Here is an 18,432-nt window from a genome sequence, read left to right on the forward strand (position 1 = left end):
TTCCTTATAAAATGCTTTTATTGCCACTGTGGTACACACACACACACAAAAAAAAAAAAAAAAAAAGTCGTCATTAGGCACTGAATGAAACTTAAGGAGAGTTCTTGTCTTTCTTAAGGAAATTTCTGGCTTAAAGGCCTGTAGTTCTTGATATTTTGATTTTGATCCTATTCCTACCTTTTTTAATTTTATTTCATTTCTGTTGTTCAAGCGGGGAAGGGGGGTCCAGATAAATTTTTGCTACCTGAAGAAGGCAATAATAGTTTTATCAGAAAACATTTGGGTTTTCACCTTTGGGAGATTTTTTACTTTACACTTCTGCTTCTTGCAACTCTTACTATATATGTTGGAAATTAAATTATGTAAATTTGCATAATTTCTCTTTGACTAGGTTCGTTCAGGAACACAGACTGTTGCAGTTGCTACTCAGACTGTTGTTTCCAGTGCCGCTACAGTCAACTCAAATGCTACACCCATCCGCACACAAGTAAATATCCTATTCTACTGTATTCATAAAGAGGCAAAAATAGAATTTAGTCATTTCATTCTTAATGCTCTCTACTAGTTACGTCAGTTTAAATTATGCTTTTAAAGCATTTTTTAATAAAATAAAAGTGTGAATATGAGCGTAGGTAATTCTGTTTACGTAATGTATCTAAAGTAGTCACTTCATTTAAATTTCAAATTTGTTCAGAGTTTTTTAAAATTAATTTTGATTTCTTTCTTCCTGAAATATGTTATAATTTTATCATTAATGCCAAATGATTGGTTTGTAAAAAAAAATGGCAGCTAAGAGAATAATAAGGATTGACATCTTCATAATTTTTAAATAATTTTCTTTTCCATAAAGTAATTTTGTTGTTAGTTTTAATAATATCATGCTAGCAGAGTTTATGAAAAATAAAAAAAAATACTTAGTGTGTTATTATTACCACTCAATAAATATATTGCTAGTTTCTTTTCTGAATTGAATCATACTAATCAGATTTCATTAAAAATTTTTAATAATGTGTATCAATATTTAAAACATGTATAAAAAATTGAAGAGAAATTTAATTTAATTATTTATGCTAGATTCCTAGTAGAATTAAATAATAAAATGTTGAATTCTTTAAGCAGGATGCTGAATTTTGCAGTTCTCTACTGCTGGTTAGTCAGTTATGTAGATATTTTATAAAAAGAACTGTCTTTCCTAAGCAGTGTTTTGGGGCATGCAAAACCATAATTGATTTGTATCATCAATTAAATTCTTGTGCACTTTTTATATCTAATTATGAAGTTTTTTGTTATTTTACTTGAATATGTTCTTAATTAGAAGAATGTAACTTCTTTCTTTTATTTAATTTTCTTTGAATGATTTTATTTTAAAAGTGAGGGTTCTAATGTTCTTTCATGAATACTAGGGAAGCATAGTCACTTGCTGTCTTGTTAATTTATTAATATTGAAATTTTGTTTATAAACTAACATTTCATTCACAAGTGAAAATTGAGTGATCAGTCAAAGATTACAGTCATTTATTAACACTAACAAAAGTTTTGGTATTGCATTAAATCTCATAACTGATTCAGAGAAAAGTACTACCTCTTCTTGTTATTTTTAGTAAAATCTTCATGTACAGCGTGTCCCGTAAATATTGGTACAAATTAAGAGTAGATAGGGTACGTCAAAAGGATTGAAAATTGCATAGCAACACATCACCGGAAAATGTATCAGAGGTAAGGCCTGACTAAGCAGTTGCTGCCCAAACATCGTGAACAGCACCACCTAATGACATACGCAGTCTTGCCTTGTTATGCAATTCTCAATCCTTTTCACATGCTCTACCTGGCATTTAAGTTTGTTCCAGTATTTCTGGGACACACCCATGTACATCTGATGATACTTTCTGAAATAAATCATCAGAGAAAGAGTATGATCTTTTGTCAGCTTTAGAAGAAACATTATAAAAAAAATTGACTTTTATTTAATGATTTGGAAATAAGTAAAACAAGACGTATAACATTATTTAGAAATATCTTTACGGAATATATAATCATTTTGGTTCTTAGTGTAGCACATTTTATCAAGTTTGAGAATTAGTGGAGTGAATATATATATATTTAAGGAAATCATCTTCAGTTTTTTTTTATGCAGCTTCAATAAAGATGAACTATACTTGAATAAGTAAATTGAGTATTTGAGGGAATAGTTTGAACTCATGTGTAAGCAAGTTCCAGGATTTGAAAAATGTCCAAATTTAAAGCTACTTCTAATAATCATAATGTTTTTAATCTAATGTTATTGATAATGAGAAAAAAATAAGAACAGATTTATTACACAGCTATTTGGTAAAGATATTAATATTTTTTATATTTATCTACATGAAGTAAGCAAATTTTATTCATAGAATAATTTCCAAAACATCACTTCGGATAATTAGAGATATGTCTTCTTTTTTAAAGGGTGGCAAATTTATCAATAAAGGAGCCGATAAATGGAACTTTGGTTGGTTCTGTAGAAGAATTCATTTGCTGTGTGCATTCCTTGAAGTTTTATATTGACTAAAACAACTGAAAATTTAGATATTATGTTAATTTTTGAGTGAATAAAATCCAAAAATTAAACTTTTTGGATCACAAATCAAGTTTTCAGATTTTTTTTTTTTTTTTTTTTTTTTTTTGTCTAAAATATGAATAACTCCTTAAATAGTAAATAAATAAATGAATAAAAATAAGAAGTTAAGCTTTTAATGTTAAACTTGTAACCCTCAAAATATGTAACATGGATTGTCTGTTTCAGTTCATAAATGATTGTGATGCGTTTCAAGATTATTAATTATAATTTTCTGATCTGGTATTTGCTTTTTATTTTCATATTAATAAACATTTTATCTTTCTAATTAAGAGTAAAGATGCATCTTGGTGTAGATACGTATTTTTTAATTATATAACTCAACGGTGTATTTTTAGAACTATACATTTTCATATCGCTTTGAGCTCTGATTGATAGTTCTAAGAACAAAGTTTCATATTTCTTTGAGTGTATTTTATTTTCCTCATCTTCTAACTTGAATTATTTTTTAGATCAGGCCAAAAAGTAAACTTCCGACTGGTTCCTCTCCAGGAGCAAGTCCTTCTCCACTTGCTCCACAGATGGCTACAACACAGACTCAGACAAGCCAGTCACATTCACAGCCTCAGCACCAGCCAACTCCCCAACAAAAATCTGATGCAGCTAATCAGACTCACTCAAATCAAGTAAAACCTGTTGTGCCTGTTGCTTCTGAAACAAAATCCACAGCCACGCAAAGTAAATCAATAGCTATTGAAACCAAACCACTACCTCCATCATTACCTGTGAAATCACATGCAATGGTGGCACCATCAACTAAAATTGTGCAAACAACTGTTTCATCCACTATTGGAATTTCTACGATAACTTCGTCCTCATCGACAACACCAGTGTCATGTGCACCTGTGACTACGACTGCCACAACAGCTAATGCCAGCACTTCTGTTTCAGCTGCTGTGAATACTTCTCCTGTCCTGCCATACACTCCACCTGCTTCTACTAACATAGCGCCAGAAGACGTTTGTCCTGCAGATGATGACACAAAACCAGTATCTGCACCTGAAGAATCTGTTGAACCTGTTGCTCAACAAACTGAACCTATTGAATTGATTGAAAGTGAACCTTTGAAACCACAGCAACCTATTACAAAACTGCCTCTTGGCAATGTGAAGGAAAAACTGCAGAAAGCTATAGTGAAACCTCAAGTGTTAACCCATGTTATAGATGGATTTGTAATACAAGAAGGCCCAGAGCCTTTCCCGGTTAGTAATATCACAGTCTATTAAATGTTTTCTTTCTTTAATTATTTAATGCATACTTAGCTATTTTCTTGATCCTTTATTAACTGGATCTTCTTACAGTGAATATGAATTGATAGTAATATGTTTTGCTACTTTATTCTAATATTCTTTTTCTTTAGGCATTTTGCAAGTATATTAAAAAGCATACAACTTTTTTAAACATCTTTGTATTTCTGACATTAATTTTAAATAAATTTATTGTTTTCCATTTCAAAAGAGCCCACAAATGGCTGAGCGGTAAAGTCTCTGAATACTGGTAGTCTGCTCCGGGTTTCGAATCCCGGTGAACGGGCTGGTTGCATGGGTATTTTTGTGGTTTTTCTCATGTGTAACATGTATATGAACTGGTTTCATGTAGAAAGTTCTTTACACAGGCATCCCTCCTTTAAGGCAGGTAGGCCGGCTTTGCTGTAACTTGATAATCCAAATCGATCCATTTCATCAGTATTTGGTCAGAGCTTTATCAGTCTTTACAGGCTAAGCATTGTGAAGGCATGAGATTAAAGGATAGTCTGGTTTCATCAAGAGAGAAAACGTCTTTAGCTGATATCTATATACGTCATTGGATAAATTCCGGAATCTTTAAATAATTCGACTGAGAAATCATGGGGTGCTCCGTTTATGATACAATATGATGTTCTATGAAGTAATTTAAATTCATGCAACCATACAGTTGAAAACCAGTCGCTCTTCACTTTAATCTGCAATGATATCATTTTTCTCTTTTTTGTTAGCATAAACATAATATCTACTATTTGCTGGTGTACATGTCCAAGTGTTTTCTTTTTGAACACCCAACTTTCTTGAAGTTGATTACCCTTTAAATTTTTGCTTCCCTTCCCGATTTCCATCTTTCCTTCTACATTTGTTTTTAGTGCTTACACAAGAAAATTAAGATTTTTTGATTGTTACACTTCCATAAATTTCGCATTCTTGAAAAAATTTTTAAAATATCAATTCCATCAAATGCGCTTCAGATAAAGACAGCTTTTCATTTTCTAGACATTTTAACTATAAATAAAGTTCAAAGGATAAATATTTGAATTAAAAGATTTTTGTTTAATGAGGAAGAAACAAACCCTCCAGCAGCCTTTATCCTGTATCACCGAGTGACACGATTCTTATTCTACAACACGAGAGAAAATTACTACTTAAAAGATTCTTTCTAAGAGGATTAATGTAAAAATTTATATTTATATGTATATTTTTAAAGCTGGGACATGACCCAAACTGCCAACATCCTGTTTGCTTAAAAACATTATGAAATTAAACATCAAACAAACTTTTTCAGCTTAGAAATTTTAGAAAAACTTTAAAATCTGGATAATATCATCCATAATTTAAAAAAAATAGCTTTTCATATAGTATTAATAAATATTTATTATACATCATTGAGGGTAAATATTTCATATGATTAATTCTCCATAAAACTATTTGAAATTTAAGGTTAAAAATAGCTGTGGCAATTCACTTTAAAAAAATTTATAACCACATTTGGCGTTATTATCACTCGAAAAAAAGATGTCAAATTTCAAAATGTGCAAATATGTAAATTCATGTATATCTTAGAAAATTTTGAATAAAAAAGTCTAATTGTTTGCAGGTATGCTTAGAAATACACCTACTTTAAGATGATGGTAAAACTTTATAGGTTATAATTCAAAATGTTTTTTGAAAAATATATGAAAATTATTTTAAAAACAAATCATAAAAAATGAGTGAATTTTATTTGGAATGAACCTCTAAATTTTGAAATGTGAAAGGAAGTCTAATTGTTTGCAGGTATGCTTAGAAATACACCTACTTTAAGATGATGGTAAAACTTTATAGGTTATAATTCAAAATGTTTTTTGAAAAATATATGAAAATTATTTTAAAAACAAATCATAAAAAATGAGTGAGTTTTATTTGGAATGAACCTCTAAATTTTGAAATGTGAAAGGAAGAATAAAAAAAATTCAATAAAAAATGAGATATTAATAAATATGTACCAAATTCAATGAACATTGAGGAGCTAAAATTTTGAGAGCTAATTTTTTAAAAACTACTCTTGCGATTTTTACCTGGCATAATTTGAGTCATAGATTCGAAATATGGAAAAAAATGGCATGTCACTTCAGAAAAGTCTGATTTTGTGTCAAAATACTTGTGTTAGAATAATGCTATATATAAATCTAATATATATTCTAAGTTGCGCGTTTGAGACATGAAAAACGCAATTTGAATTTCATCAATTGTCCCAGTAGAACGGGGAATGTAGAACTGTCCCCCCTTTTTTTGCACAGTGTACATACTTAAACTCATTAGATTAATTATTATGGGAGGAAAAAATAGTTAGGCAGTGCTCCTTTATCTTAGTATAAATTGTAAAAAAAATTGTATGATAATAAATATTTTCAGATGTAATTTTTGAAGTGGATATCTTTTGTGGGGGATATTCTACTGTTATTAAAACAACTTGTTATTAGTAAATCTAATATATATTCTAAGTTGCGCGTTTGAGACATGAAAAACGCAATTTGAATTTCGTCAATTGTCTCAGTAGAACGGGGAATGTAGAACTGTTAGAACTGTCCCCCCTTTTTTTGTGCAGTGTACATACTTAAACTCATTAGATTAATTATTATGGGAGGAAAAAATAGTTAGGCAGTACTCCTTTATCTTAGTGTAAATTGTAAAAAAAAATTTTATGATAATAGATATTTTCAGATGTAATTTTTGAAGTGGATATCTTTTGTGGGGGATATTCTACTGTTATTAAAACAACTTGTTATTAGTTAATATTTGTTGCACAATAGCTTACAACCTCATAATTGCATTAATTAGAACAAAATTTATCTTCCAAGAGTAATTATTTCAGCACTGTTGTGTATGAAATAAGGATATGTTTTATTTGGTTTTATTGTCAGTTTAATAATAAAAAGAATTTGTAAGCAGAAGCTGTAGGTAATGATGATGTTTATTTTCTCTTTGCTCAAGAGGAATGGTTTTAAGTGATGTGAATGTTATATATAATTTCACCCTCAAGTTTTTGGCTTTTCTTCTTTCTTTTCTTTACTCCCCCCCCTTTTTTTAAAGAAATACATTTTTTTAAATATTTTTATTCACTTTAAAATTCTCTATAGTTACACAGAATCTAGATTAAATTAGCAAGACCAAGGCTGTGCATTTTCTTTGTAGGGTAAAAAATATTTCTAGATTTTTAACTTTTGCAGTCGTATTTAATTTGTGCATAGGTATCATGCTGGTTGGAATTAATTTTCATTGAACAGAGAGTAGTACATAATATGCAATATGGTGAAGCGTGACGACTTAATATCAAGATTAGTGTGGTTCTTTGCTGTGGTGGCTGAGAGCAGACATATGACTGGGACAGTAAAAACACTTTGATGTCTGAAAGTGAGACATACAACTGCAGAGGGTTAATTGATACAGTACAAAGTCTGTAATCCGGACTCGTCAGGACTTCGGCGATTCTGGATTAGTGGTTTTTCTGGATTATAGATCATCTGTTTAAATCTTCTAAGATGCCATGCAGAAATTATACAATTAAAAATATGAAACTCTAATTTCTGAAATAAAGAGCAATTATGATCTAAAGGGTATCAAAAATTGCAAAAAAAAAAAAAGCTTAATATTTATTTGTTTACTTTATTAAACATTTCTTTCAATGTAAGTTGTTTAAGTTGCTTCGTTTTTTGTGCTGATACTTTCTCTTTAATTCTATAAACAGACGTAATTTCTTGTTCAGTTACAAAGTTCCACTGTTCAAGTCCTGTAATTGCTGTGTCGAGAATACCGACTAACTTGTCAATCGAAATTTGTTCGTTTTCAATAAACTCGCTGTCACTTATCTATCTCTTCACTATCGGAAGCGCGCATGGGTAAACGCTTTACGCACATGTGTAGCGGACGCTCGCATTAAATGTGCATGCATAAGTTTGTGGCTTTGAGGTCTGGATTATAGATAATTCTGGATAATGGACGTCCAGATTACGGACTTTGTACTGTATATTCTAAAGTGTGCTGTCTTAAGTTTTGATGAAACTTTGAATTGATAGTGTCCCCTTTTTATGTTTTATATTATTCCATTGTGAGCTATTAATGCCATTAATTAATTTGATTGCTAAGTTAGTTTTACACTTAATTTTATTTACATACACTGGTTATCATAAATTAAGGGAAAATCACAAAAATAGCGATAACTCCCTCAAAAATAAGCCAAACCGTGTAAAATTTGAATATGTTGCCAAGTAAGAGTAGCTGAATAAAACTACAATATGCAAATTAGTGGTGTTGCACTCGGAATACGTCATCTGCGAGGAGAATAAAAGTCTGTGTTTGAGAGCAAGCCCACATATTTCACTGCGATAGTGACATCAGAAATCTGAGATAGCCAATTCGTAACAATGACCTCCAGGCATCATTTGCCTGCAGAAGTACGATGAAGAGCTATTGGGAGACTAGAGGCAGGATAAAGTCAAACAGAAGTGGCCAGATGGCTAAATGTGAGTCCTTTTGTGGTTCATAGACTTTGGAGGCGATTTCAAACCACAGATTCGGCATCTAGGAGGTTCAGCCAAGGACGGCCAACTGCTACGATGAGCGCTGATGACCGATAGTTGACATTATGTGCACGCAGGAATAGAACCACTATTCCGACTCTTCTTAGATCCTCCTTTGCTGTAGCCACCTGAAGGTTGATATCAATGTTAACTGTGTGTAGAAGGCTTCAAGAAGGTGGTCTGTATGCGAGGCGACTAGCCATTTGCATGCCGCTCACGTCACACCATAGGAGGGACCGTTTGCAGTTGGCATGACCGTTTGCAATAGGCGCGACAACATGTCTACTGGACGCCTGATCAGTGGAGGGCTGTTCTCTTTACGGATGAGTCCAGGTTTAGTCTAGAAAGCGATAGTAGGCGTTATTTGATATGGAGAGAACCCGGAACCCATTATCATCCGTCAAGCATCTGTTAAAGATATGCATGCGGAAGAGGCAGTGTCTGTGTTTGGGGTGGCATCTCTTTGGGTAGACGCACAGACCTCCATGTCTTTCCAACAGAAATCGCGAATGCTCCGGTTTATAGAGATGACATCCTTGATGTTTATGTGCACCCATGTGCCGGGGCAATAGGTGATGCTTTCCTGTTACAGGGAGATAATGCAAGACCACACAGAGCTCACATCATACATGATTATCTTCAACAGGAAACAATTATGCACATGGAGTGGCCAGCTCGATCCCCGGACATGAATCCTATCGAGCACGTTTGAGATGCTTTAGAGAGACGTCTAACTGCTGTCAATCCACCCCCTCAGACCCTTGCCACACTTGCAACTGCTTTGCAAGAGCAATGGCTCTCGCTTCCTATGGAACTGATAGACCGCATAATTAAGAGCATCACGCATCGCTGTATGTGCTATATTGCTTCTAGAGGCAACCATATTCCATATTGAAGGTACTTTTCTATAGCAAACTGACACCTTCAATTTTTTCATTTTATACAGGTGCTAATTTCTATACTACCATAATTGTCTGGTAATTTATTTTTATGTTATTTGATACCTTACTATGTGTTTGTGGGTAAGTTTCATAAAATTCTACATGTAACTTTTTCAGTATTCGCGATTTTTGTGATTTTTCCTTAATTTATGATAACCAGTGTAGTTGGGCATTTGAATTAAATTAACCATTAATGGTTATGAAAATTGCATGCAATTGCTATAATTGAAACCTTTGAGCTTATGAGTAAAATTATTCCTTTTAAACTATTTCATCATTGAAGAATTTTAAATTAAAATTATCTTAAAATAAATTTATTTTACTTAAAATAATTTAAAATTTTAGTATAGTGATTTTATTAAAAATAATGAAGATACCAAGACACATAACATTTACTAAAAAGTGAGTTAAAATGGGTTGTTTAGGTACCAGGACTCATACCATGCTTAAAGGTTAACTTTTTTTTAACCGCTTCTCTTACAAATTTTTTTGAAAAAAATTGCAAAAAATCATCACATTTTTAAATTTTATTATTAAATACAACAAAACAAAACAAATCGAAATATGTAGGTTTTAAGTTGAATTTTTAATTTTTTAAAGGTGTAAAAGCATTTATTTTTAATATTAGTTTACTATCCCGAGTTATCTCGGGCAAACGAAAATAGTTAAATATTAATCTTTGTATGATTGTTTTTGAAACAAGTTACAACATAGAGTGATACCTGACATTCTACACTGGTATCTGGTCTCTTTTCTTACTGGCTTACCGCTGGAATCTCTTTCACGGGAGCACAGAGTACACTGTCTCGTTGGATTTGATTCCCCCCCCTTCATAATCACTATCTGAAAAATCATCGCTTTCGCTATCTTGCATCATCGACATTATTTTATTTTTTTCCCAACGCATGCATCCTGTTTTATACATTACTAATCCACAAGCCAACGTATACTATACAATTGGGAAACACGTGACCAGTCCCTCCAAAAGAACCACGTAACCAACAAAATTTGGCAAACTGCCAATCAAAGCTGAATATTTCCTTTCATTTCCTCCAGACCGAGTAAAACCGTGATAAAAGAAATCGGACTAACAAATTCTGCTTCGTCTGAGTTTTCTCGGGATAATAATTAACTGCAATATATATGAACCTGAGATAATTCGGGATAATCAGGCAAGCAGTTAACATGAAAACATGACTGAATTTAAACTTAATTCTTAAGTAATTTTTTCCTTTGATGTATAACATTTCCAAGCATTGGTACTTGCATATTAACGCAACCACCTTAGTAGAAGTCACCAAATTATCAGTATGTGCCAAACTCTATGGCAACTATGTGCATAAACAATCTTTCGGCAATCTTCCTATGACAACCCTTCAGTCAAGCTATGTCGCCATTTTCATATGTATTCTTCTTTGTAGCATTCCATGTTCCAACTGTTTTTATAAACAAATCATGATATTTTTTGCCTTAGTTTTAAAATATGAGCTTGTGAAATTTACCAGCAGTAGAAGAAATTGCAGTAAAATTTCTGCAAGAATACAGAATTTTGCTGAAAATTTTCTAAAGGGAACTATGAGTAAATGCATTTCCTCGATACCCCTCTGTTGCTAACGATTTTCACAAAGTGTCTGCAATTCTTTGATGTTTTTTAAGTAAAAACAGATTGCTGTGTACTTCGGAAAAAGGCTAGCACAAAAAGAAATTGTAGAAAGATGTGAAGGAGAACATGTTTTATTTTTTATAATTATTAATAAATCAACTTCTAAAGCATATTTTGTTTTCATATGTTGATAATGTTTATCAACTTACAATAAATATTGATAGCTTAGGAATCTTTCTGAAAAGAAAAAGGGCACAAAAATATTGGTAGTCAAATATAACAATATTCATTAAAATAAGTATTTGTAATTTTTATTCTGAAAAATTATATGAATTGTTTGAACACTATATGAAGTAGTGTGTATTGTATAGTAAGTTCTTAAAATTCTTAATTCTGGTTAAAGAAATATATGTATAATTTTTTTTTGGGGGGGGTCGTTGTGACCAGATGAAGTGAGGATGCTATATAAGCATGGCAGTAGTTAACTAAGAAATGCTATCAGTATTTTTTCATGTTTTGAGTTACAATGTTATGAAAATTCTAGAAAGCCTGGTGGTCATACATATATTTTTTATTGACTTGGTTATTGACTTTATTGACTTGATTATTTTGTTATAATTTGGTTATATTTCTATTTGCTCTCTCTATTTTGATATCAATAAAAAAAACCATAATGGTCATAATATAAAATAACACTGCATTTTTTAAGATGTTTCGCAAGAAATGCATTGCATATGAGACAAACTTACAGGGAACTTACTGAAACTATTCAATAAAAAAAGATAGCTATATGCTATAAATGTTTTATTTTGAGGTAAAGCTTAATATGTTTACTTTTAACTCAAGAGTTAAGGAGTAATGCCACTGATATAAACCAAATTCAATTTCCTCAAGATGATAACTTTGATATTGTTAGATGGTTAAAATGCTGGTGTTTATTGTTTTTACAAAATTGTTGCTTGACATTGTGTAACATTTTTCTTAAATTATTTTTAGGTCAGCAGATCTTCATTGTTTGATTCAGCAGAGAAGCTTAAAAAAACCGAAGATTCACCTATTGGTAATACAATTTATTCTTTTCTGAAATTGTATTTAAAATAAGCATCAGGTACTCAATATAAATTTCTCATTATTCCACTATATTAGGGTTTTCCTTGTATATTTTCTCTTCAGTCACTTATTCATTATTCCACTTGTAACTATATTGGGGCTATCCTTGTATATTTTCTCTTCAGTCACTTATTCATTATTTTGGGAATGATATGCTGTAATTTTTTTTTTTTTTTTTTTTTTTTTTTGTAAAAAGAGTATGAACAAGTTTCAGTATAATTATTTTCAAGCTAGTTGGTGTTGCAAAGGCTTAACTTAAGTCTCTCTATGTATAAGTATTAAATTCCAAAAGCATTGTGTCAAAATTATTTTACTATTAATATATTCTTACAATCAAATACTATTTTTTTATCATTATGAGTTATGTCATGATCATTAATCAAAACTGAATTGAAAACTATCAGTATTCTTTTCATTCGAATTTTCTTTTAGCAAGTGTTATTTTCCGTATAGTGTAAAGGAAGTACTGTGCATGTTGTATTTATTATCTGTTACTTTTCTGTCAGGGTAAGTACTGGTATAAAACAATGAAAATAACTCAGAGTTTATGTGATATTTTATTTATATATTTGAGACTTGAATGAGTAGTTCTTAAAGAACGTTTATCAACAGAAAATGTACAATTTTATTTTAACAATTTTAAGAAAAAAATAAATAGGAAATAAAGGGATTTAATTAATTGAAATAAATGTATTGAATGTCATTATTACATTTTGAAAAGTAAAACAGATCACATGAGCACCTAATCTTAAATGAGTAAAATTTTATTTTCAGTTTTGATTTGTTAAAATATGTTAAAATTTTAATTCTGGTTTTATTACAATGTTAATAAAATTATTTGCTTTCTTTCATCTTATTATTTTTTATTTATAATTTATTTCTTACATATTCTTTCCAGCTGCATCTCCTGAAAAGAAGATGAAAATACACAGACCTCGAGGTAATGTGGAATTGGCAAAGTGTGAATTTTGTGGGAAAATGGGGCCAAAATCCAAATTTAAACGTTCAAAACGCTTTTGCTCTACTTCCTGTGCTAAAAGATACAATGTGTGCTGTTCCAAACGTGTGGGGCTACTGCCTTCAGCCGTTCAAGAAAATGTGGCTGCAGGTAAAATGTTCATTTTACCCATAGCCTTCCTTTTCAAAAATATTGGAGAGCAATTTGGCACATTTTAGTCAAATCCCCACTTTGGTTCAGATCTGAAACATTTCATTTCATTTAATCAGCTGTTAGTTTCAAAATTTAAATTGTATTGTCTTATTGTGGAAATACTAAATTTACAATACTTTATAAATAAAATATTCCGAATAATAACAATTTTTAATGCAAAAGGTTTAAAAATATTTAAAGATTAGATTGTAATTCATTGTACAATCACTAATCTCTTAATAATGCATTGATTGTGTTTTAAAATTATAAGCGTAATAGGCAAAATTTATCACAAAAAATATTCCAGTTTTTTAAAATCATCTTCCTGAGATGATTTGTTTTATTTTGACCCCATTTACCCTTTTTTGAAAATTTGATACAAATTTTCCCTCATTGAAAGTATATGTGAATACATGAGTATCCTGAAGTTATGTTGTAATTCGTTTCCTATATGGGCCATGGAAATATGCAAAGTTTTGCAGCAATGTTAAAATGGGAAAAGTCATGATGAAAATAATTTTTGCAAAAATAAATAAATAAAGATAATATGCATTTGTACTTGATGCAAATTTTTTACCGTTGTTTGTCATATAAAGATTACCACTTGCAAATCTTGATTTTATGGCAGTAAAAAAGGTCTTTGGATACTGTTTTGTTAAGGCTTTGTTTGTCCATGAAGTTTGGACCAACAAACACTTCTTTACCCCCCTTAAAAACTCCTTATAGCAGGTGAGAATATGTTTTATTTCTTTTCTGTTTATTACTTCTTTTTTCTTATCCAAATCAATATTTATGAGGATATTTATTCTTCAATAAAATTTCTCTTGATTTAATTTTGAAAATTTACTTTTTTTTAAAATAAATCTTGTATGATTTTTCAATTTCTTAAAAAAAATCTTGTACTTCTATTGACTAAGAAGATTAGGAGTTATATTATCTCATCCATATCAACTTCCAAATTATTTTTATTTTCCTTAATAACAGCATTGTGAATTAAAAGGAAACTTGAATCAGTTTTCTGTATTGGTTGCAGAATTTGTAATCTCTACCACCCTTTGAAAGCGACTTACCTGTTCTTCCTTCCGAATACACGATGTAAAAAAATTTGCAACATATTTAGTGCTAATAAACCATATGAAACTTTACTCTTACAGTTTGGTTAAGGTGACATAATTTGGGATGTTACTGTATTTTTGCTCATTATTTTTAAATCAAGTATGTTTTATAACTTTAAAAACTGCATACATAATTTCCTTTTTTTTAATATAACTTCACTTTCAAATTTTTGTTGTTATTTTATACTGAAGTAGAAATTGTAGGTGTTTATTAAATTTCACAGCTAGATTTTTTAGATATATCTATCTATCTATATATATATATATATATACAGGGTGTTTATAATTAAAGAACTTTGTTTCAAAGATGCCTACAAGAGAAGTCGGTGATCAGAAAATTATGAAATTTTGTGGCAGACTTAATGAAGGAATGAGACTTTCTTTCAGTGAAAAAATAATTAGTTACAAATAGTGTCACCAGAGGGTGTTTTAATTTGAAAACCTGTAGTAAAAATGCAAATCTTTGTCAACATTAATGCAACAGCTTTTATAAAACCTAGAAACATTCACGGAGACTTCGTTTTGAATGTGCATGTTGTTCACAATGACGATAAGTTTACGAGATCACGCTTTGTTAGTAAAATTAGTCTTAAAATAATAATTCTGCTGTCATTGTTCTACGGAAATTTTGGACTTTGAAAGGGATTCTAAGAGTGCAATGAATGTTAAAAACCTCTGGAAAATAATGAAATTTAAAGAAACAGAATCATTTTTTGTTTTTCCTGGAATAGGAAGAAAACCTATTTCTGAAGAAGCAGTACAGGAGGTTGTGCTTCATGTCCTAGAGGACACAGCTGCAAACTTTCAGGTTAGCAGTGTCCTGAGTACAGCAGAGGTGCTGGATAGACCACATTTAAATGTCCATAAGATCTTGTGGAATATCCTCCGATATTACTCTTACAGACTTGCACTAGTGCAGCGGTTGCTTCTGCATGATTTTGACGCTCGACTCCAGTTCTCAGTTTAGTTTCTTGCTTTGAGGTTGAATCAGAATGACCCCTGGAATAGCCTCTGGATGGATGAAGTGCATTTTCATTTGGACAGTGCAGTTAATACTCACAGCTGCCGAATTTGGAGATTAAAAAAAACCGCACCTAGTCTTAGAATTTTCATTGCCTTCACCAAAAGGGTGTGGGGTGGATTTTATGTATTTTTTTTCTCGGCCCATACTTTTTCAAGGAGTTAAGTTCCACAGGTCCAGTGACATGCTTTATCACCCGGCAGCGATATGCATCCCTGTTAGAGAATAAAATTCCTCCTTCTCTGCAAGCACATCCGTGCCTTGCACAGACAGTCTTACGCAAATTAGAGCTCCTTCACATATTGCACAGTATGTTACAAATGTTCTTGAATGTCATTTTACAAAAGAACGTGTCATTAACCAGAACTTTCATGATATGTGACCTCCCCAATCCCTAGACCTTAGTCCATGCAATTTTTGGATTTCAAGACGTTTGAAACATCTGGTAAGTTCTGACAATCCAAGAACTTTACGTAACCTTAAAGCCAGCATTTCCTGCCACGTGCTGAACATTTCCCAGCACGCACTTCAGTCAACTGTAGAGCATGCCATCTTGCGATTTCAGGTTGTAGCTGAAAATGATGGCCATTATGTAGAACATTTTTGTAACTAAAATTGTAAAACTATTATAAAGGTGTGCCTAAAAGTATAATTTATTAATATAATGTCTTCTAGTGAATGCTATTTGTAACTAATTTTTTTTCACTGAAAGAAGTGCTCATCTCTCCATTTAGTCCACCACAAAATTTCACTATTTTTTGACCACTTGTAGGCAGCTTTGAAATAGGGTTCTTTATTTATAAACACCCTGTATTTTACTATTTTTTATGAACTAAAATATCACTAATCTGCTAGAACTATTTTTGAGTAGTAATATTGTGCTGCTGCGCTCCATGTTTTTATAAATTATATTTATGAAGGCTTGTTTCACCAAACTGTTATAAAATATGAAATTAATTTTTTATAAGTGTTAAATGTAAAACGAGGGGAAATACGTTTTACTGCTTTTTTATTATTATTTGTTTAAATTTTTTTAAGCTTTTTGTAACAAACTGAAAAAAAATTTTTTACACTAATCTACACTGTTTAATTAAATAACTAATAAAGGCTGTATATTACAGTATAAGACATGCGTTATGAATTTTATTTCAAAATCAGTTTCAACGTCTCCATTTGTAATGTGGATATGAGCCATTTTACCGTAGAATATCCTCCACGAAGGCATCGTTCTTCTTAGGCAGGTAGCCTTCACGTGCTTTGCCATAATCAAACACACCTAACTCAAGGGAACTAGCTAGTTGTATAGGTGGTTTTCATGATCTTCCCTGTATTAATATGAGCGTATTATAGTTGGAAATTTAATCATAATTTCGACTTTGGATCTGCAAAAATTATCCAAAAGGCTTTTTCCATTGGTGAATTGGATTTTCTTGAGGCTTTTCATATTCACAAGGATTTAGCATGTTTAGTGAATGATTTTAATTCCAATCCAGTCCTTTCTAACACCTTTAAAATTCTATTAACATAATTCCTGTTTATTATTTTTGCCAATAGATGGCATTGCCTCTGCATGCATGGTACTACGGGAGGGTATAAAAAATGCCTTTACAGAGGTTGCTTTCCCTTTATTTGAGGTTCAGACTTAGTGTGTAAAGGTGCAGTTGCCCCTCGCTCCCTTTTTTTTTTTTTTTTTTTTAGTAGTCTGTGTTATATATTTGATCAGATAGCTTGACTCAGTAAAAGTAGGCGGCCAGTGTAACTCTGATTTGCAATCCGGTTACAACCATGTGCAGTGCTGATAACAACCACATGTTTCTGAGACTCCTTTGCCAATGCTTTATTTTTCTTCTTTTTCCCCTTTCTAGTAATTTTGTTCTCCTGACGAGGAGTGATTTTTAGCTGCCCTCGAAATTGGTTGTTTGAAATATATACGCTAAATATAAGGTTGTTATTGCGATTTTTATTGTCACATTGGCGTGTTTCTCTTCTATTCTATTGTTAATTCTATTTATATTGCATTTTTGTTTATGCAAAAAATAGTTCTCAGTGCATGCAAGATGCTTCTTATAGCCATTTCATTTGATTTTCTTCATTGCACTTATTCTGACTGCCATTAGAGTTTCCTAAACATAAAAAATGTATCTCATAAGCTATTTAAAAAAATGCAGATTTAAATAAAATACTTTATGCTTTAAAAATTTTTTTCTGATAATACTGACTGAAAACAAGAGTATTATTACAAGAGATAAGAAAAACACATTTAATTTAACAATGACCAATAGGCAACATTGGTGTATCTAACTTTCTAAAGAAAATTGTGTTTTGTATGTTGTTCTGTAATGAAAAAGATCCAGATGATGGCCCTGATGTGTAGTAATCCTTAATTAGAATGCAGATGTCAGTTTCTTGCGTTTAATGTTTCTCTTGAGAGCATGCTTTAAGTATAGCATATCCTCCATGATCCTTTTCATTTGACCATTTCATATGCTAGTGATACATTTGACTTTATGTTGCAACAGTAAATGAGATTTGTTGGACCTATAACCTTTTCTAATCATTAAGGTTGTATTTTTTATACTCGTATGTCCATAGCTAAGTGCTCCCAGTATGGCACTGAGATCAGCTAAGTAATCACAGCAATCTGCAGCTTATGCAGTATCATTTTAGGGGTTTCTATTCTTGTGACGTGAAACTGACATTACCAGGATAAAACTGTTGTTCAGTTGGTTGCCATGTGGTATCCTATTTTATCTGTACCGTACGGAGTATCGTTGCTTACCTTTAGCGCCTTGCCATTTGGGAAATATTGTTATTTAGTTGTCGGGTTGTCATTGCATGATTAGTCATTCATGTAACTAATACAAATTTGCCTGTGACACTTTGATTTTACTATGTTAACTTACATTACAGTGGGATGGTCGTGATGTTTAACTAGTTGGTTTTTCTGTCTTTTGCATTCTTTAATTAAGACCTAAGTATTAAGGAGCTATCCTATTTCCAGTTATTTTTGTATTCATAAATTATTTTAGCCCTTTTTTGTTGTCATTATTTGAAGGGTGTCTCGAACAAAAATAG

General features: G+C 31.4%; 1 protein-coding gene across 5 annotated transcripts in view; it reads left to right on the forward strand.

Moving 5' to 3' along the window:
- Nucleotides 1–18,432, forward strand: part of LOC118204962 (uncharacterized) — a 97,074-nt gene that overhangs the window by 62,052 nt on the left and 16,590 nt on the right. For 4 of the 5 annotated variants that reach the window (XM_085819936.1, XM_085819937.1, XM_085819938.1 and 1 more), the window contains exons 7-10: nucleotides 392–487; nucleotides 3,064–3,813; nucleotides 11,958–12,021; nucleotides 12,970–13,179. In XM_085819936.1, the coding sequence (XP_085676062.1) occupies nucleotides 392–487; nucleotides 3,064–3,813; nucleotides 11,958–12,021; nucleotides 12,970–13,179 (1,120 nt within the window). The remainder of the gene's footprint in view (nucleotides 1–391; nucleotides 488–3,063; nucleotides 3,814–11,957; nucleotides 12,022–12,969; nucleotides 13,180–18,432) is intronic. The other variant, XM_085819940.1, reaches the window with a different exon arrangement.

This window comes from Stegodyphus dumicola, chromosome 7 (assembly GCF_044657685.1).
Source record: "Stegodyphus dumicola isolate Sdum_Otavi_A_Nest chromosome 7, ASM4465768v1".
NCBI lineage: Eukaryota > Metazoa > Arthropoda > Arachnida > Araneae > Eresidae > Stegodyphus > Stegodyphus dumicola.